We start from the raw sequence: 22,342 nt of genomic DNA, 5'->3' as shown, positions 1-22,342 counted from the left end.
ATTTTTCCTGAATCAAGTTAAATACTCATACATATGGATGCCTAGATAGAACGAGATGACAGCCCCACACGTTTTCTCAAGTGCTAGATGCATCATCGAAACGCATGTTCTGTCTGAGGTCAGGTCACCTAAGTCCAAAACTTCATAAAAATGGGGAGAAAAAAAATGGTGGGTGGGTGAGCAATGCGCTTAAGGACTTGCAGATTATAAAAAAGGGAAGGAAAACCTAAGGGAGAAAAGGGCACCATACTTAGATCAAATGCTAGAACAGATGATCGTTAGCAACACTGCAGATGCTCAACTTAAAACCTACTACTTTGGGGGAGGTAGGAAGAAGAGAGATTTACTTCTAACTCCTGGAAAGCAAAACATGCACTCACATTCCTCTCAGTATCTATACCTGGATCGCTAAACCCACTCTGGGAAGTGACTCCTGATCATCTGCTCAAGTTTTCAGTGGTTCACCTTCACCTCACTCAGGACTAAATCACTTCAGAGCAAACTGGTCATGACAGCACTATACTATGCTGTACAGTATACTACAACAGATTGCTCCAATGGCCTCAGAGGTATTTTTTTTTTTTTTTTAATGTTTCCATCTCTTTTCTAAGTGTCTAGAACAATGCAGAGACTATGTGGTAGTTTCCTACCAAAGTAAAGTTGTCACCACATGAAACCACGTGTTCTGTGTCCTGACAGAACATGAAGGAATGGCTGAAAACAGCCTCAGGGTTGAGGTGCACCTAGGAGCAATTTATTATGTGGGTTTAGAGTCAACGAAGAACAAGAGAGTGTATTACAGGTAAACATAACCAAGATGTTTCCATTCCATATATCCCTCCTTTAAAATGCTTACCTTTTCTGAATAGCTCTTGAAGGCTTTCTGCACTTTGATTCAAAATAGCCCATATTTCTTCTTCTTGCAGTGGCCCGCCCCGAACCTCCAGTGCCTCAGCCAGTGACACATGCATGTTACCTGGGAAATAAGACACAACCCATTTAAGAGTGCTTAACAGCTATTTTCTCCTTGTATGCAGCACTCATGTAGTAATAAACAATTTTCAACTCAGTCACAAAAAGTCTCTGATATTAACAGAACTCAGCAGATACACACAGTAAGGCCCACCTGCTCTTAGGCAGATGAGAAAAAGGTTAAGACAACAACAATCCATATTAATATGATAGGCCACTAAACCAGTACATCCAATAACCTGTCATTAGTCCTTATATTATTAACAAGAGTTTGCTCTGTTTTAAAAAAAATGACAATTAATAGCTACAGCTGATTTGCATTAATAGTCCTATTAAAATGATTCTGAAAGGCCTAAGTAAGATCAGCTGCTGTTAGAAAAGGAAGCTTTTGTGACAGATTTTCAGAGGGCTGTGTGTACTATTTCATGACCAAACAATATGAAGCACAGCCTGCAAACATACAAGCAAGCTGTGGGTCTGACAGGTATCTTATGTTCAGCTTCTGTGTACACGTAACAAAGTGAAGGAAAACCATACAACTGCTTCACATACAACTGGCACAGAGTGCTGCTCTATTATGCACACCAGGGAATTCTGGATTTCACGGTGGTGTCTCAGATTTCATTAGGTAGCTCTAGAATCAAACTGCATTACTCGGGCTACGAGACCTAGACTTGTAGAGACTAAAAATACATGACTCCCAAAGGGAACAGAAAATATTTAGCACAGAAGGTGCTAAATATTCTAAATATTTTTTTAGCACAGAAAGTGCTAAATATTGTAAATAAAATATGCTGAACACAACACCACTACCAAAAATCTCCCCCAAATACTTCCCTACCACTCCCTCTTCCCAGTCCTGCAAAATGCTGATTATTTTCAGCTGTGATTAAACAATAGCACGGGCTGTTCTGCAGGCAATATAAACCATTTGCCTATTTAACACCACTACTGAGCCCATAAGCATGTCTGCTCAATCTCCCAAATACATTACATCAACAGGACAAGAATTGTACATAAAGCAGTTTCTAGATCACAAGAGCAAGTCAATGAATATCCATCCAGCTACAAAGGCCACAGCTGTAGCATGGTAAGCCAGAAGATCCGCTTGTACAAAGCCAGCAGTAGCTTGGCTGAAAGAAAAAAATAAATAAATTCAAATTGATTTTGAAAGCCCAAGTGGAATAGAGCAAAACTTCAGTCCCTACCAACACAGTCACGTGCAAAACACTTCGAGTTGGGATTTGAGTGGGACTCTAAGGATTCTAAGGAGAATTCTCTAACTATTTTTCTAACTTTCCTTCCTCAAGAAGATCAACAAAACCAAGAAATTTTGTAACTCTTCTTCCTCTAGAAAGATCTGTGACTCTTTTTTCCCCCATGTTTTTTGTTTTCCCCTGCTCCGCCAGAGCCCCAAGCACACTGGACTTGGTCCAGCTGCCATTATTCCTGTGGGCCTGAAAACTTCCAAAGCTGTTTGCTCATATTGCAAGGCAATGAAAGCAAAAATCCATAGAGGTTACTTGACCTTACTAGTCCTCAGAAAGAATAAGGAAACAATGTTGTGATTTCTGCCCTTCCCTTCAAGTTTGTGCTGACCTATTTATGGTCTTTGGTTACCCTGGAAATGACCAGAAGAAAACATGGTCTGAAACTGCATTTTCTATTCGCTGCAGGCACTGTGCACCATAATCCCACACTCTCTGTGGATTTTACACAAGGAGAAAGTGGCAATTTGTAGGAATGGTAGGCTTTACAGTACACAGTTCTTCTGAATTTGCCGTCTCCTCAGATGCTAGGACCCTGCAATAGTGTCCGGCCTGTTGTGAATACAGAAGCTGGAGTGCTGAGTGCTCAATACACTCATAACCTTTTCATTTAGGGCAATGCTTCAAAGTTCTGATACACTGCAACACGCTGACAGCATTGAGTCACTTATACAGGGGCAAATCATACAAAGCTTTTGTAAAAAACCCTATCAAACTGTTCAGACTGCTACCTTCACCTCCTTCAGTCATTGTGTTTTTCAGACTATCAGGCGGACTGGCAAAAAGCATCCAGCTGCACCGGGAAAGTTCTCTTCACAAGGTGAGAAGTCAGGGCACAGTTGTGATCCCCAGGCACGTCAAAGGACTCAGTGCTATGAACTCTGCATGAACCAGGGAGGCGTGGATCCTACACCCACCCAAAAACCATGCGAGGTCCCAGCAACATGCGCGAGGCACCATGCATGCTGCAAGAAGTGCAACGTTGTGTAGGAAGACGGCAGACACATGAGAACAGGTGACACTGGAGAAGCATACACACACACGTTACTTGCAAGTTGCTTGCTCCAGAACTTACTTCTTGACCATACAGGAGGGCAATTTCCACAGGAAAGGAGTTGCATCATGTGGAGGCCGCCTTTTTTGCTTCAGGACAAGAGAGTAAATTCAGGTGTAAATCATTTGTATCAACAAGCCCTGAGTGCAGTTTCTCACCCTCCACGCCATTCTGCCCTAAGCCACGCAGGCAGCACAGTTCCAAGAAAGAATGCTGCTTGGGCCAAAGGCCTCTCCCATATCTCAAACACTTCCTTTAAAAAGCCTGTTTACCTCACCGGGGCCAGCTGCCAGCTCCTCCCTGCAAGGCAGACAGCTTATCCACTCCCTGATGAGTGGGATGAGTAGCTCTTTCTCTTCCCTGTAAAGTAAGCTAGGAAACCTCCTCGCCCCTGTGCTCCACCGCCCGTGTCAAGGCTCAGCACCTGGGCAGAGATGGGCAGCAAGAGCAGCCCCCATGCCAAGCCTCACTGCCAAACCTCCCCTCGGCCAGGTATCCGCTGACTTGTCGTCCTGCTGCTTATCAAGTTTAGGACAATTTGCTTTTTGATCATTTGTGCGTGCAGCAGAGGTGCTCCACAGCCTCACATTCCCCCACCACTAAGGTTTTCCTCACACCTTTGAAATCTGAACTGGAATTCATTTGAAATTTGGAATGGAAGGTCCCCCACAGCAACTGAGAATTAGGCACAGCTGAATAGCCTAGTCCTTCCTGACTTTACTGAGCTCTTGCCACTTGAAGTATTAAGAAGCTATTGCAATAACTGTGTTTAATAAAGACTAGAGAAGCAGTACTTTGGTCAAAGTTCCTAAAAGTATTAAACTTAAAGTCAAAGGGCTGAGCTGCTTCAACTCAGCCTTTGTTCAACTCCTTTGTGTTTTGTTTTTAAACACCACACATTGTTTGCTTTTTACCTCGCCTTCCACATCAGCACTTTTCCCGATGTTGCAAATTCAGAACCCAAACTCCAAGTCAAAACCTCTGCTTGAACAGCATCAGCTCACCAAGACGCCTGCAGCTACCTCATTCCTGTTTGATATCTCATCAGACTACACTGCCAAGAAATGTAGAGAACAGCTGCTCTGCTTACACTCACTGTAGTTTGCAAGATGTGCTACAAATAGTGAAAAAAATCTAGACTAAAAAACATTGTACTCTGCTATTCGTTTTACTCCTCTGACAAAATTTGAAACAGACAAAAGAGGTAGGAAGAAGGCTCTGTAAAAATCCAAACTCTGCTCTGTGGTGTTTAAAGAAAAACAAGCAAGTGAACAAAAAACACCAACTTTTCTCTCGCAAGTCAAACTCTGTTAGGTGACTTCATCTGCCCGCATCATTGCCCATCTGCTCTATAGGTATATTTTGGTAAAAACAGCCATTTCTGAGGAGCGCTTTTCTCTTAACAGATAAGCAAGGAGCCCTTTATCAACTTCTCTTTTGTTGATTCAAATCTTTGAAAGCAGAAGTAGATTTAACAAGACCATATTGTGTATTTCTGTCAAAAAAAAAAAAAACCAACAACCACATCTTAAAATTAAAATCTCTAAAACCACAGTCAGCTGCCTAAAAATAAAACACTTTTATTGAGCACTTGCTGCATGTCAAGTGCTTTCTAGAAGCACTCCATGTTCACAAATCCCAGTGAAACTGAACTGGAGCTGTACCAGGACAGCTTGGAAAGTCTGACCTCTCCCATTACAGAACCTAAGCATCTCGAGTCATTACCATGCCCTGTAATTTCAGAACGCTGGCACCCATCCTATTTATTTGCATTGACCCACATCTTACACTCCTGAAGAAGACCTGGAATGCATCTATCAATTAGTTTATCCCCAATAACACTGTTGCTGAAACTCTGCTTAAGTACAGAACCCTGGAGCCTAGTTAGAAAGCTTTTGCTTCAATACTCTTTGAAACCTTAGCTGCAGGTCCAATTTGCATAGACTGCCCACAAAATAAGGGAACGTTTGCAAATATTCAAGTCAAGCATGCAGTCAGGGTAAATATATGAGCTAATCAAGTCAACTGCGTTTATATATATTTTTTTAGAATCCTGAACTGAAGATACTTATTGCAAATTATTATCATTTATCCCCTTAAAGAATAAAGAAACCAGCCTTGTACTACGTCCACCTTTTTCACTTCTCCTACAGATATGAAGAAGGGACAAAAATGGAGAAGAGCCCTGCAAGATGCAAATCCCTCCTCCTCCCCCCCACTCCCCCTTTTTTTTTTTGTCTTAAGGTTTTGTTAGGTCTCTAAACAAGCACTGGAAATCATGTGAATCAAAGTTTGAGACCAAATATGCTTCCTGATGCCTTTCATTCAATTGGTTACCTGGTAAAAATATTATCTGAGCACTCATCCTTTATTTTGGAGATGCCACTAGAGACCAGGATTAATACCTCAGAACCTTTTTCCTCTGCTCCACTTTTGGCAGAGATCAGCTTCTTCCATTCCTATTTTTCCTTTTGTCTTCTTCTCTCTCCTACAGGCAGACAGGACAAAATACCAGCAAAACAGCCCCGTACTCCTGGGCCTCACATTTTTATCAAGAAAGTTTCTTGAGAGTTGCATCTCCTCTTCAAACTGACTGCTTCCTCCTGGAGCTTACACTTCTGAATTAAAGGAGCAGAAACTAACTGAAAGTTGTGATAAAACAAAGACTACGACAGAAGCTGCGCACTGCCAGAAGTACGGGGGACTGCTGGCCTTGCTGTTCAAGCTACATGGTGATGCTCTCACACACTAACAGCTGAGACGTTAGCATTTCCTTGCAAAGCCTTAATCAGTCTTGTATTCCAGTGTCTGGAAGACAGAGGAATGTGACTTATTTATAATCTTGGCTTGCACCTCCAGGGCAGGCATAGTTTATTTTAGTCGAGAAGTGTTTTTTTTTTCCTGGAAGGTGGAAAGAAATCAGCTTTCGGCACCAGACTGAATTCGCAATGGAAGACGAGCAAGGGTTATTGCTGACAATATGCTCCCTCTCTGGCTTTTCTGTCTCTCTATCACCAGAACCAGATAAACTTGTTTATCTGAGGCTTCGTGTAAGGCAAACTAGTAAATCCAGTCCAAAACGTATATAATAATCATCATGAAAGTCATGTTTTCTAGGCAACTGCAAAATGTTCTCTTATACATCAGGGTAGCTGATGTTTCACATCTGATATTAAAATTCTATTCAGAATAGTGTATAATTATCACTACAAAGTAAGCATAATCCACATAAATCAGGGCATGACTCTTGTATCCCTCTCTTGGTTTAATTGTCAGTGTAAGATCCTTGGGTAACTCCCTTATTTTGCTGCTGATCAGCTCCACCTCGGATCGGCACGTCTCCTTGCTGCGTCTCTCAGGCTCACAACTTTCATTTTAATTGCTAAGTAGTGACGGAGTACTTGTGACTAATACAAACTTTATAAACGGAAAAGCAGAAATTTCAGGGCTGCAAAGACAGCTTGGTGATATCAACACTTCTCAAGTAACAGATGAACCCCTAACACCCCTGTTCACACAACAGATGAAACTCTTCCATCGACAAAATAATTGCAAACAAAACATGCTGTACTCTTGAAAGCCTAACTTCCTGATGTAGCGATGCACTGCCACATTCCTCCACTTACGACAAACCAATTCTAGAAGGTGCAGCAGTCTCAGTGAAGATGCCTTCCCTGGCAGCCCTCTGTGCTGCTCTTTTCTGTGCACAGCAGCAGTCAGGCTCTTCATGAAGCGCACAGATGACACCGCTGCGGTCAGGTCTGTGTTGGTGACAGGCGCTGTCACCACGCCTAAGCCAGACCACGCTGACACGAACTGCGAATGGCACCTCCAGCTCCGGCCCAACAGTTACCCCACCGCTGTGCGAAGAGCTACACATTCCTTGCGTGCTATAAAAAGGTCGTGACTGAAGCCTGTCCTTGTTCACTTGCAGCTCTTACCACAGGCAAAGAAGGAACGTGAGCTCTCGCTAGAGAAGCAGAAACACTGGCGCACACACCAGCTAAATACCGCAGAGTCACTGGGAAGCATGCCTGTAAGACAACAAGTACCCTTTCCTGTGACATTTTAGAGGTATGTACAAGAAAGACAATGAGCCTCTGACGTGGAACAAGTCCAGAAAGCAGTGCGAACCGTACAGCGTAACTGCTTTTCCTATCACTACGAAGAGAATTCCTCAGTGATCCCACCCGAAGGCTTGAGAAGAACAGTGAGCACGTATTTAACACCAAGACATAAATTGCCACAGACTAGAAACTAATTGTACACACAGAGTTTCAGTAATTTAACAGGTACCATTAGACCTGTATTGCTGAACAGCTGAGTTCCCTAATGCACAGACTTACTCTAGAGTGTGTTTTTAAAAACTTGGCTTAAGCTCTCTCCTGTGGTAATGAGGCGATGCCGACTGCAATACACTAGATATAGTCTCTAGTACCGCTGGGTTCAGATTCTGTTAGATATTAATCTTTCCATTCTCAGTAACAGAGAATGATACGTTGCTTTATAACTATCCCTTCTCAGTACAACATCCCCCTGCAGTAAGGTAATAATGAGTGCAAATGAAGGCAGCATGACTGGATCAGCAAGAACCTAGGCACAGATCTTGCCAAAAGAGTAGGAGTCCTCAAATTTCTTGGATGCAGCATTACAAAAAGAAAGTTCAGTTCAGGAAGATTTACATTTTTTCCTCCCTGAAGAAAATGGCTGACTTTCAAATAGGTGTAAGAATATCATGAAATTGAGATAAAATATTGAAAAAAATAATAATTCTCACCAACTTTAGTAAGATAAGCATTAAGATTGTAGCAGTATTTGGAAATTGCTGTTAAATTCAAAATCATCTTAACAAGTATGAAGACTTCCCCCAGGACGTGTTATTTAAAAACCAGACTTGAATCCTATATATTCAAGTCCAATACTTCAACAAATTGCTTTCCTTTGCTGCTGTCATGATGGTTGAACTGCAGGGTTCACACTGTTTTTCATATTTTTAGCCCCATGGAGGAAGGGGGTATATGAGCAAAAAGCCTTGTTAGTGTCATACACGTGACCAGTCAGTTTCTCCCTAGTAAGAAGAATCTAACCTATGGTACTCATGTGAGAAATATGCTGATTTGAGAAACAATTCTGCTGTGTTTTTAGTTTGCAGTCAGCACACTTGCATACCCCGACTAGTGATCTGCTAGCAGGGAACACAGCTTGTGTGCTCAGCCAGGATAAATCTCTGGCATCTGGCAGAATATCTGTCCTAACTATCTGTAGGGCCTACCTTGCACCTTTTCTTCCATCTTTGATGCTCAAGGGAGTAATACTCCCAACTTCTCAGAAATGGCAGCTTCTCTAAGTGACTGCTTATACTGCCCAAACATAGGCAACCACCAGAGAATCCCAGGACATGCAGCAGAAAAAAAACACTGTGCTACCTTTCCAGACAGTTACAATTTCATGCTTCATTTCTGGAAAAGAAACTGCAGTGCCATACGGCACAAGGAACAGAGCATTACGAGGTCTGCAGCTAGATGACACCACAGATACCTTATCTGTGAACTCACCTGTCTGGGAATAAAGCTATTACTCACACAAGAGATGACTAATTCTCATTGTGAAAGGCTCAATTTCTACCCTGAAAAACAGACAAGACAGAACATAAGCCTACATTTCAGCTGTCAAGAGCTGTATACACAAGAACAACAGCATTTTTTAGGACCAATGCACAAGCTGGGAGGTCCTTTTTCTACTTAAATTGAACCAATTCAAGGTCAGTAGCAAATATCAAGTCTTCCTCAAAGAGCGCAGCATCTTCACTCTTCTACAGCAGGAAGGGACATTTTGCTCTCAGAAAAGCTTAACTTGGTATGCAACATTCTTAGGTAGCAGTAAGAATGAAGATATGGTATCACAAGACATCAGATATATGCTTTTGATATGCCCAAAATACAATTTAAGAGATATGATCTATGCTCCCCCGACACACGTTAAAATCTGTGCAAAGATTTCTGCTCAAGAAATTGAAGTGGCGGAGGGCTGCAGAGGGAAAAATCACTGACTGTTTACCATGATTTCATCCACTTCCAAGTGAAAAGCAACTTCAAGCAAACTACCTCTTCGAAGCAGATATATCTGATGATACCCCATCCTCTTACTGAGATCTCACCAAGAAACGTGCGCTCTCCAAGGGACCAGCAGGTATGCAGACAAGCTGCTGGCTGCATTTCGCTGGTCCATGGAGTGATGGTCCTACACAGAGCAATTAGAAGGACAACAGCTGATAAGCTGCTGCTTTATTACAGTTTCCTCAAATGAAGGCAGACTGATTCTAAGGAAATAAGAAGCACCGGGAAGTGAGATTACATACCTGGCTTTCTTTACGTCAGCCTTCAGGAAGCGTGCATTTTTAAGAACACATACCCATGAGAGAGCATGTATGTGCACATACGCATGTAGGTGTGAGTGCATTGCATTACCACACACCTATACAAATTGTATATATGCATTTGCCTACACCTATGTTCTTCATCTACACCAGAAAATTCATTGTTAAGTTTCACTCACAGGACAGGAGAAAAGCTCTGAAGGACAAACGGAGTTGTAGAGCAGCAGGAACACTCATTTATTTCTAGCAGTAAACATGGACTACCTGAAAGCCAAATGAGAGGGCCTCTAAAGCCTATTAAGGGTTTTGGCCAAGGAAGCTTTAAAGTAAGTTTCTGTAAGCATTTGTCAAAACAGATTTGATACCGGCAGATGGGCTGCAATGGCAGGAACAGACTTCCATCTGCCCAGAAACCAGCTTGGTTCCACATGCGTGCTATTGCAGGTGCAGCACTGACAAGTTTCACAGAGTAGGGCCATTCCTACAGAAGCTCTTTAATGGTGTTTCTCATCTCTATATAGAGATGTCCTCTATAGAAAACTCTGCTATCCATCAGTGACCAGCTTTTCCATAAAATAAAGTTCTATAACTAATACTTCTTGAAAGCACTTAGCACCTGTTACCGTGATGTAAAAGATGTTTTCCCTTCATGAAATGAAGCCGAGCTGAGAAACAGACTGCTGAAAGTCATCAATATGGTCCTTGTACAGCGCTACATCGCATTTTTCCACCCCTTGAGTGACCATCTGCCAATGTAATATAATTTGGGTGAGTTGCCAAAAAGGTCTGCACATTACCTATCTTAAACATTATTTGGTGAAACCAATGAGGAAAGGACAGGATGATACAGAAGATACTCATGCTCTGATTCAGATGCATGCAGCACAAACATGGAGATTCCTTCTTCTGCCTCCCAGCTGCATGGCGTAAGCATACAGATCACAACAACTAGGGTTATCACTTATTCTTGTAGACTGCAGATACCTTCTTTCTGCATTTTCTTCCATACCCATGCACACAAGAAAACAGTTAGGACTATGAGGGTACATATGCTCTGCACACCTACTCCCTATCCAGGGCACAAATTGTGCAGTGTGTCAAAAATATCTGGAAGAGGGCAGTCAACATGCAGCATGTTCTTTCATGCTGTCAAACAGAGACGTTAGGCAAGATAAGGCAGCCGATCTTTATAGGAAGGCTATTACTCCTTAACAGTTCACTACAGGATTTCCCAAAATTCTGAAGCATCTGCTTCTGCTGGTTATTTTTTGGTCATGGATGCCTGCTTTTTAAGCGTAGCTCCACGAAAGCCAAAAGCTTCCCAAGCAGCTTATACTGTCTAGTTTAAATCCTGCAATTAGGAGGTTTTAGCTCCAGATTAATTAGTAGACAAAGCCACTCGAAGACTTGGAACACCTATGGTTAGGAAATCACGATCTTGCTCTAAAACATGAGCTGACACACCACATAGGGCTTTGTACCAGAATTACACAAGTTAACAAGAACGTGATCAGGAAACGAGAGTCCCTCAGCCTGTCACTCTGCTTATTGCATTTCAGAAAAATATCCAATTATATGATTCAATATGCTGTTCACAACTTAACTGCTATTAAATTGACTATACTGCCCCTTGAACAAATTTCGAATACACACCCAGTTTCTGATTCATCTCAAATTAAGATGCTGTGCTTAATTTATTTAGTCCTACAGCCATGACATTCTTCATGTCTTAACTGCCCTCAACGGTGATGTGATTATTAGTGCTTTTCTTTTAGATGGGACACGACATTACTTCTTTCATAAGAGACTCCTCCACCTGTTACCGCTGCCCAACTTCAAATCCTTGCCAAGCTTATGGTTACAGCGCCAAAACATTCAGTAGGTTTCAGAGCACAAAAGGGACGCTCACCACAAAGAACACGAGCTTCAGTATCAATTGATGGAACGTGAAATAGCTGCAGGGGTGATTTACAGGACTCTTAACTAGACCTTCCACACGAGGCAGGCTGCCCAAAGCCACCAACAGTCCGCAGCACAACACATCTGATTTCGTTCCGCACTCTAGAATGCACAAGCGCTCCATCCAACCACCAACTGCACTCCTCGGTGCTTTGGTACTTGGTAAGATTACAGGACAGAACAAGCTACAGAAGGTGGCATTGCCAAGGAACAGGAAAAACAAGATAGCAGCACCTCCTCCCATTACACAATGCCAAGCCCTCTGTCACCAAAAAGCAGAGTTCAGGAAGTTCTGCTTTGTCTGGATGATAAACTCATTCATATTAGTAGAGTTGCAGGACAAAGAGCCATATTACACCCTTGGCTGCATAACAAGGACAAGCTAGCAGAAACTTTTCCTCTGCAGGCCTACAAACCATGAGAAGGATGCAAGTGCCAGCATCATCTTTCTTCTCATTTAACAATATTCCTATGAACAGCAGCAGAGAGCAAGTCAGACTGAGGATCTATGCGCACAATGCCCATGTGCAAACTGCGCTCACCGCGCTGGAATGGAAGCAAGCAGGAGGCTGTAGGAACCTCTGAACCCACGGCCCTGTGAGGGATGAACTGAAATGAGAAGAGAAGGATAATATAACAGTACTGGCATTTCTTTATTGATGCAGCTAGACCACAGAGAGTTAGACCAGTTAAAGAATGCAACAAATTTTGCTGTCTTCTAAAACTTTGTGGTAATTCCATGTTCAGCAGCTCAAGCCCAACCCTTTCACTCACGGAGAGCCAAGAAAACACTAACCAGAGGAACTAAAATAAGCAAAAACATCACATTGAGGCAAAAAAAAATAGAATCATCCTTCCAAAATGTAAGAGCTCAACTCTAATACAACATGGCCTGTATACAACAGACTTTATCCCAGCTTTCATCACTTCCATGAATGGATACAAGTTCCACAACAATCCCATTTTTTCCTTCCTGCATTGCCTATAAACTTTGTTCATACAATACTTAATTGTAATGATGAGTTATCAAACTGGAAAACACTTCCAGAAGTTTTGAATATTTTGAAGTTGGGAACAGAAGAATTATAAGAATAAAGTTAAAGTTAACTGATGGCTATGATGGTAACAGATAAGAACAACTGTGCAGACTGAAGAGTCTGTGGCACTCCAATATATGCTGGCGTATACCAACGAAGTGGGAATGGGTGCCCCCAAGTCTACTGTAAGAACTGGAGCTCACTCTCCTTCTGGCACCCGGTAAACACTCAGTTCAATATTAAGCTTCCAGCCATCCCAAATACCATGCTACACCTGAGAAATCAACAGAAGGAACAGTCAGTCCACAGCAGTAGGAAAGACTGAAAAATCCCCTCATTAGAACATATATAACTCAAACATGCTAAGGAAATAAATGATGTCTTCAGCTCCAATTAGCTCCTTCACACATCCAAGCTAAATACTGCAGTCTGTCATTAACTCTGGAGGGGAAGTGGAATAAACTGTAAAACCACCATTATCAGAATCGTGATACTCACTAAAAGTCCAGAGTTCGATGGATACAAAAGAGAAATTAAAAAATGGAATGGAAAAAAATAGCATTTTTTTTTCCACATTAAACACATCAGTTGTGCGTGCCTAAACTCATTAATTAGGTTCATATTCTTTCTTCATTTTCTGTCTTTTGCAAGTTACAACACTGGAAGGCATCCATTCCTGCCATTAATTGATCCTTTTTGATCATCTTTTTAAACTTCAGAGAAGAAACGCAACCGTCACCTGCACCAAGTTCTTGGTCTAAAGAGTAGTTACACTGCCTTCTTCTTCCAAGTCCCTTTTCTCCAACATCTACTTTTTATACCATACAGTCAAGTCTGCCTTATAAAGTCTTCCATTTAGCTCCAAGCATAAAGCGTTATGGAATTTATGTCTGGTCAAAAGATGCAGATACTCTGTGGATCATTACTATCATTACTAATCAATTACATAAGAAATTATTTCTTCCTCAAGTCCTTTGGTAGTATTTTCATGATTTGGTTTACTTTACTGCCCATTTTTCATCCACTTACCTGGAAGCAGAATATTAACCCCAGTTCTGTTGGGTGAAATAATTGCTTACAACAATTCACAGGCTGCATTTTAAAAGGCAGAGATGAAAATTTTGAGTTTTGGCAGAAATGTTAACTGAAGACAGCTGGCACTAACTTAGACTTCACCTTTTAACATGCTGATCAGCAACCCCTTCCATTTTTCAGTGGTCTTCCACAATAATCACACTTCTGTAAAACTGGCTGTAAGACTTCACTCTGTATGCTACATCCCAGTATATATAAGCAGGCAGTAAAAACCCCAGCAGCTCCAGCTGGCAGCTGGGGCCAAGAAAAAGGAAGAAGGAAACCCAAACTTTTCCCACCTGAAATTCACACACGATTTACAGCTGCTCTGTCTTAAAGAGGCTGCTGGTCACTAACTACAGCTTTTGTCACACAGGAAAATCTCACTTCTGCACCAGAAGAAAAAATAACTGGGAACAGTTTATAGATAATATAACCTGGGGCTCCAAAACTAAATGCAAACACTCCTATTAAATGCATCTTACTTGGTGGCACAACAGCCTCTCCCCCCACCTTGTTTTTAAAACAAACTGTCTTCATAGCATATTATTGAAAAAACATCATAAGCCTTGAAACAAATGCTGTCCGCATAAAAAGTAAATGTATATAGAAATTATTGAAGTCTAGACAGGCAATAGTTTCTCTTCCACTTCTTCTGCTTCCCTTTTCAGTGGTTTTGAAACAGCCCATTTTGCATTATCAGCAGACTTCCCAAGTTGCAGTTCACATTACAGTGACAAGTTAAATTCTGTGATCTTCAATTCTTTAATATTCTCAAAGCAAAAGCAATGGGTGGGACAGAATCAGCGAGAATTAATGCATATATCAAAGAATTCAGTTAATGTCAGGCAGAAAAAATATTTTCTGTAATACTGCAAAGTATATTCTGTAGTATGAAGCACCAGGGAAAATTCCACATAGCAAATTAAATTCAATTTGTTTGTTCTATTTGGCTATTTAATACTCAGTGCTGAAAGACAAAGAACCTGTCACTGTCTGACAACATCAAATAACTAGGAGGTTTGAGTTAAGAAATCCTCTTTTTGACTGTTATATGCTTATTTCAGCATGCAAGGCAAAAGAGCGCACACAGCAAACTACACATGTACTAGTGCCAACAGAAAATAACAATCTGATGTTGAGGCAAGCAAGAACAAAAAGAACGCTTTTTATCTTTACAGAATGCCTGTCAGTTCTTCATGAACATGTTCCTCATCCGTCAAAGAAATCAACCAATTTACAACCCCACAAGTTGTTTTTTGCTTGCTTGCTTAATTATTCCTGTTCTTTAAATTACTAGTCAATTTTCTCTTTTTCTGCTTTCAGGTCTGCACAGAACAATTGTGTAGGGCAGAAATGCCCACGTACCCTATACAACTGAGCCTAGCTGTGCAGGTGAGATTTAGAACTTCAGGATTTGCACTACTACTGTACAAAGGGAAACCTGTCTGCACATATTGCTTGTTTTAACATTCCACTGCATTTTATTCTTCAAAAGTTACTTTTTGCATGAATGCTTAATACCTCTCCCTCAATGTAAACATCTAATGAGGTATAAAAGGCCCAACTCTGTTACACTACATTTAGTAGCTCTATTTTTTGCTATTCGGAATACATCATTTAAAAGCACACCTGGAAGTTTACTTTCTTCAGATGGTGATTGTTAATTTATCTGAAGTTGGTTAAAAAAAACAAACAAAAAAACCAACATCTTAGCATCCAGTATTTTCTGACTCATATCTACCTAGAACTCAATTAGCATAAAAAAATGACCTTTTAACACTTATTATGTAAGGGAAACCATCTTAAAAGCCATAGGTACACTTCAATATGTGCGTGTATCCACCAGCATACACACCAGCACCAAGTTCCTTAACATTTTGCGGTGACCGAACGATTCATACTTGAATAGACTTGCCAAAACCGTTTTATTATTATGTCAAGCAGTGAGAGCTTCCAGTTTCACCTTCCTCTTTAACACCACCTAATACTGCAACAGAAGCTTAGTGATAGCACTGGGGTGTTCCTGTCTTTTTTCCTCCTCTCTTCCTGACCAAGTGATTGTTTTCACTCTGCAAAGCTGTATGCGTGACAGCTAACTCCCTTGATTACTCAACTACCTGTCATTTCATCGCTCCTTCAGGTGTCCGTAAGGATTCCCAGACAAAAAGGATGAACAACCATGCAGGAACTAACTGCAGCTTGAACCAGACACCTCAAGGCCCTGCTTACATTTCTGCAGCTAGGTGGAAACTTCTCTTTCAGGCACAGCCTTGACAGCTGCTGCTACCTAAAATGCAGAGCTCTGAGCTAAGTGCAACCACTGTGCAGCTCCAACATGGACTTGTGCAGATCAGGAGAGCACGACAGCTCCCAGTGTTTGAACTCTTTGGCTGCATCGAGGTTTGGGTGGCGCAGCCAAGTCACAGAGCCACTAATGGCCTATGTCCTGTCAATTTGTCTAACCCCTTTCTGAACACATTTACACTGTTAGTACACAGGGCACTCTGGTCCAGTAACAGAGCTCTAACTCAGTACTGCGCAGAGTATTTTCTTGTTTGCTGTGAAGACATTAACTCATGTTCTCAAATTCCACTACAGAAAACCAAATTTCACTACAGAAAAACATGCCAAGGGTTTTGAAGTACCTGTAATGCCTTGTGGTCACCTGGCTTTTAGTGGCCACTCAGCCACAAACGTCTGCAGCCACTGAAAATAAGAGAAAATGCTTTCCCCTGCCAGCCTTGGTTGTGTGCACTACCTGACAAATCAAACAATCCTCCAGCATAGAAAATATTGTCCATTCTGCTCAAGAGGACACAGGCAAGTCAAATAAAATGATAACGAAAACCATTTGAGGGTTTTCTTTAGCATTCTGTGACAGAACAACAAAACAATCAGGCTTACGTTCTTCTTTTACATACCATATTCCTCAAATTCAGAGCACAGAACTCTATTAGGAAACTAGGAAAAAGGGGGAAAACTGTAACTACTGGAACTGTTTGCTGATAGACTTAAGAAAACATTAATGCTAATGTAATAAAACAACAGTATCAAAAGACACAGAAAACAAGCAAGGAAAAAATTTTACGATCCATCACACAGTTCAGAAGCACCAGTGTCTTGCAACAGTCATCAACAGCACACACATTTTAACTAGACGTGGAACAACTTCACAAAGCTACATCACTAATTCAGTTCTAAGCTTCAGGCTGATTTGGCTGCTCCACACGTGACAGCCTAACTGCAAAGCCACTCAATACATGAGGCTCTATAGCTGATGAAACACACTGATCACTGCCAGCTAACAATCTTTGTCATCAGATAATCTTTAAATTCATTATTAAGGTCATTGAAAGGATTGCGATGGCAGGGCACACTGAAAAGTTGAACAGTTCAAAATTTAAGGTTCTTGTTCTTAAGCACATGCATTTGCCAGCTAAAGAGAAGAAGAAACCTCATTGAGGAAACAGAACTGTAAGGTTTTGCTGTTTCCTCAGAAAGTTACAGTTGCAGATCCTAATAAGCGGATCACTACAGCAGACTTCCCAGGCAAACGTCTCTGTTTTTGGGGTTTGAGCAACCTCCTGGCTGAAAAGGAATAAAGTACAGCAGTTCTCAGTAAGTGGCAGACCCGCGAATACTTCCAAGTTTGAAGGTATGAAACCTCACCCCAACCTTTGTCAAGGAGAAACCTCAACTGACAGAGGCCTCCACCACCTATATGAGACGACAGGGACATTCTGGTAAAGCGCATAACCTGGACCAGAGAGAAATAAAGATGCCCCAGCATGCCAGAAATGCTTCTGTCCTTCTTTCTTTATTTTTTTTAAAGCTGTGTGCACTGCAAAAAAATACTGTTTTTCTAGTGCTATTTTCACAAGCTAGGCCTCCTAGGTCATGAGATATCATCTAATTAGGTAGATGTGTTATCATCTTTTGCTGCTATTCCATCTACAGATTTCTAACGCTTATCAATATGCTGACTTGTTCTGAAGCCAAATTAATGAAAATAAATCCGTTTTTGAGCCTTGCATAAAACAAAAGAAAATGTGCTTCAGAATGACAAGAAAATATACCTCAAACATAAAAAAATATTTGAAATATACTAAGACATTTGAAAGAAATACCATAAAGAGACCCCTGCAGGAGAAAACATCATTTACTACCTGGTGAAACACAACAGGTAAGGAAGTGACGAATGCTCTGTAATGTGGCTGCTGGAGGGACAACTCTGCATAACCCAAACTGGACAGTTGCCCAGCCAGTGATGTGTACTGCAGAGACTGTCACTCCAAGTGACACGCATGCTGATACTCACTGACATGCCAAACGAAGAATGAAAGTAGTGTTTACACCACTGCATCAAACGCTTGCCTGGCACTCAAACTCCCCGTTAACTCACTGGTGGCAAATACAGCTTGGCTCAGACCTGTGAAAAGGGAGCTATTATTTTACTGACCATAATCCTAAGCACTAGGATGGGATCTTCCACTTACTGGTTATATGGGAAAGACACTAAAAGCGATATATCCATTCCTTTTCCATTCTGTAATTCTTCATTCAAACACTAAATTTTGCACTAAATGCACTGGTATCCTGATGAGCAATCTCTAGGAATAAGATTGCTATAGTGTTCAACTACCCAGACACGACATGGGGAAAAAAAAATCCAAATACTTCTTTTTTCATGCCTTCATAACTTCAGGCAACATGCAGGCTCAAATCTTTCATCATTTAAACCAGGCGATACTTTGCCAGGAAGCATGAACATAGACATTTGTAACAGTTTAAGTAAGCTTCAAACTTCAATTTAGTCCCCTCTAATCTATTTAATGTTTTAAAATTCAACTACAGAAGCGGTAAGCAGAAAAAAATCAACAGCCCCATCAAGAAAGTTTCAACACACTTAACATCAAAGGCAGTTGATAAGTCAGAAATGTTGTAGTGAACATTTCAACAGCAACATCCTACAGGCTTTTGGGATAGCAGACATGGCTTTACGAGTCAGGTCCCATTACCTTTCCTTGGTGACCCCATGAAAACCCTGGGACCGCCGGTGTCACAGGTTCACCGTTTCTTTCTGCCCTTTGTATAGTCACTCACATTTACATGAAAAACTGAAGATACAGTAGCCAATCTACACACACCATTGAGATGCTGAAGAAACTAATAATAAAGAGGGAAATAAACATCATCTGGAACATAAAGTTAATCACTAGGAACAAATTCCCCTGCACAAACAAGGAGCTGCAAATGAGAGTATCTATAACCCTTGTGATAATGAGATAAGTCACATTGTGTCTGTACTTAGTAATAACTTAGAAAGCCTTTATATTCGGTTCCTTTTTTTTCCTCCTGTAACAAGCTTTGAGGGCCTGCCCTCTGCCTGAGCACATTACACAAACCTGAACACATTACACAAAGAAGAATCAAGAAAGACTACAGAATGGACATGTGCTCACAGATGCTTAGATCTTGAAGCATGCCACTTGGCTATAAATATTATTTACATAATCAACTTTTTACGCCTTTCAGTGCTGATTCTGAAACAGCAACCAAGTCAACAGCATATCAAACAGTTTCTATAGTACCCTGGCCTAACTACAGTATTACAATGAACTTGTACCTTTTATTCTGTACAGCAAACAGCCATGGCGTTAAGATTCTGACGTACAAGGATATCCTGGAACATGCTGGGAAGACTACTGTCATTGGGCTTGGACAGAACATCACCTGTACCTACCTACAACTACATATATACACACACACACACACAGAGCTTTTGAGATACAGGATAGTAAACGTGAGAGAACTTGATGTTTCCACTGAGTTATCCAGTAACTGTCTTGCATCAACTGTAACGAGGAAGATATTCTACCTTTAGAAAAATTGCATGATCCACCAGCTTTCCCCCCAAAAATGTTCAAGAGCAACAAAACTAAACTGTATTTCCTGGAAAGGTATTAAAGAACTTGTATTTAAGTGCTCTCACTTGGGAAAGAGCAAAGAGTTAAATAGGTTAGGAATTTCCCCTCTTAAAATCAGCATCAATTTCCAGATTACAGCACAACTATGCATCTGCAACAGCACCATCAAGAAAGAACAGTCACCCAAGTAGTCTTTCAGCTCAAGATAATTTTTTTTTTCTAAATGAAACAGACTTCAGAGATGCCACTTTTGAGAAACTTCCTCATATGTATGCCTGAAACCAAGCACCTACACTACACACAGGCAGATGTCGATACGACATGAAGACCATTTTCAGATTCATTTTCAAGAACTTCAGCAAGCTCTATAGGAAGTTCACTCCCACATTTCTCCCATGGGTACAGACAAATGTTCTTGACTAAGACAATTTCGCAAGAAAAAAAAAACAACAAACAATTCTTCATCCATAGCTAAGAGAATACTCCCCATCCCCAAACATGTCCTTCCCCAAACAAAGCAGAAACACACACAAGTCAAGTCTTTTTACCTGAGAGTCTACAGAAAATGTGACGGGTGTTTTTTGAGAGGCTAGCCCAAGCACTGGACTAGGGCACTAAGAAATTTGTGTTTAAATCCAAAGTTCAGCACTTACCTGTCATTTTTACATCAGTTCATTTCTCTCTGTGCTTTGCTTCCAGCTGCGAAATGGAAGGTAAAGCCTCCCTCTCTTTTCCAAGTGCCCCATCTCATCTACGCTGACAATAAACTGTTTGAAACAGGAACAATTAGCTGACATGACAGCTAATTTGAAACCTGACATTACAATATTACCTACAAATCCTTAATGACACTAAATGTCCTGCAAAAACTATAGTATTCCCTCCAAATACCAGCAATCAAAAACCAGCAGTTTCAATATTATGCCTCCTGTGGTGCTTGACATACTTCTCGCAGACATTTCTGTGGCTTGCTGGTGTGACATTATAAATTTACACATAAAAGATAAAGAACAACAAATGAAACCCTAAGAACAAAGTCTTCTCACCTCTGTTTCTTTTCCTAAGGAGTTTCATAAGCTAAGTGGAGCAGATCTCTATCCTGGCAACTGGATTTCAAATTCACCCAGCATATCATTGTCCCAAGGCAAACTACTCAATTGCCTTTTATGAAGGCATTTTAATAGATAATGATTCACAAAGAATATGCCTAGCTGCTCACCAGGTATTTAACTGGCACAAGAGAAAGAGAAGCTTGGACAAAATAAAAACGGCACCAAAGAGTCGTCTTCTGCCCTTCCCATCTGTAAACACCAGCTTCCTCCTCTACACTTCAGGAGGAGGTGGGGCTGGGAAACACTGCTTTCAGAAGTTCCACCCTTCTTTACAGATGCACAGATTTCATTAATACTTAACTGGCGACATACAACATTAACTTACTCTGGTATTCATTGCTTTCCATCCGAGCTTGTCCCATGGAAAGTGACAGCTTAGGGCAACTGCTTAAAGATATTTCCTGCACCATGATACACAGGACTTGAGTCCCTTTGTTTCACTGACCAGCTCATTTTAAAAACAGCAAAATTCCAGCCAGTGTTTGTGTAAACAGGGAAAGGTGACTGACAGAGCATCAGGCAGCTAACCAACACTTTCTCACATGTCTAAAATGTGGCAGCCAGACCAATGCTTACAGGCTCACTTGCTTAACAAAGTGCTGGGGAAATCACAATTTTACAACTATCATCAACACAACAAAGTCCTAGGTTTGGTGCATGGGTAAACAGGAAAGCTCTTCAAAATAAAATCCTTTTCCCTTAAAGAGCTGATGCCACTCTTGTTCGAGTGACCAAATCTTGACAGGTGCTCTGGAACAAACACTAGGGAGACTCTTCGGACCAAGATCTCCGCGACTGCAGAGCGCTCAAGCAAGAGGGTGACTATCTCTTATCTCAACCAGACTCCCCAGGCCATGCAGTTGGCTATTTCAACGTGTAAATATTTGAGGACATTTAATGCACAGCAGTATTCAGAGGCTTGGGTGATAAAGAAGAGCTTTGTCCAAGTGACTGGAGCTCCAACAATAAATTCCGTTGAAGAATCTGCCCAGTTCCATTCTATCTGCCTAATTACTTACTTACCTTTCTTGCAGGAACAGCATGTTATTAGGGTTTGCTGATTAAGATTTGAAGGCACTTTGAAGATTTATTGTGCTACACAACTGCTAATTATTATTTCTCAGACCCACACTGGGTTGGGAGGAAAACAGCTATGTGCCAATTTATTTCAGATCTGTCTCCTGTTCTACTTGTTCAAGTTAAAATACTTGCTTTGCTGTGCTTTTAAGTGAGTCAACTGATAAAATGCTGTGTGTTTCAAATTGCAGTCCTTTGGTGTGATACTTAACCCATATTTCCAAGAAGCACATGGCTGAGAAATCCCCCTCTAAAGGAAAAACAGCAAAACAAGGCAAACACACCACCTTCCCTCTCACTGAATGGGCAAACGCAACACCCGTGCCCTGACAACTCCCCCCGGGCAGGAATCTCCTCCCTCACCTAGGCTTCTGCACAGGGGGCATGCAAAACAGCAATGCTATGCACAAGTTATCACAGCTGTAGATGTCCTGTTGCAGTGTTTATTAAGAACTCATCCATATCGTGGCACGTTTGTACTTC

The 22,342-nt window shown here is 41.3% G+C and overlaps 1 protein-coding gene across 7 annotated transcripts in view; it reads right to left on the bottom strand.

Annotated features, from left to right (window-relative positions):
- PTPN13 (protein tyrosine phosphatase non-receptor type 13) overlaps positions 1-22,342 on the bottom strand; it is a 115,233-nt gene that overhangs the window by 90,834 nt on the left and 2,057 nt on the right. For 5 of the 7 annotated variants that reach the window (XM_083833852.1, XM_083833854.1, XM_083833849.1 and 2 more), the window contains one exon: positions 857-976. In XM_083833852.1, the coding sequence (XP_083689978.1) occupies positions 857-971 (115 nt within the window). In that variant the 5' untranslated portion in view covers positions 972-976. Of the gene's footprint in view, positions 1-856; positions 977-13,695; positions 13,717-13,842; positions 20,225-22,342 lie in introns of those variants that run through there. The other 2 variants (XM_083833851.1, XM_083833853.1) reach the window with 2 other exon arrangements.

This window comes from Anser anser (genome assembly GCF_964211835.1).
Source record: "Anser anser genome assembly, chromosome: 4".
Taxonomy (NCBI): Eukaryota; Metazoa; Chordata; class Aves; order Anseriformes; family Anatidae; genus Anser; species Anser anser.
This window is presented reverse-complemented; position numbering and strand designations above follow the sequence as displayed.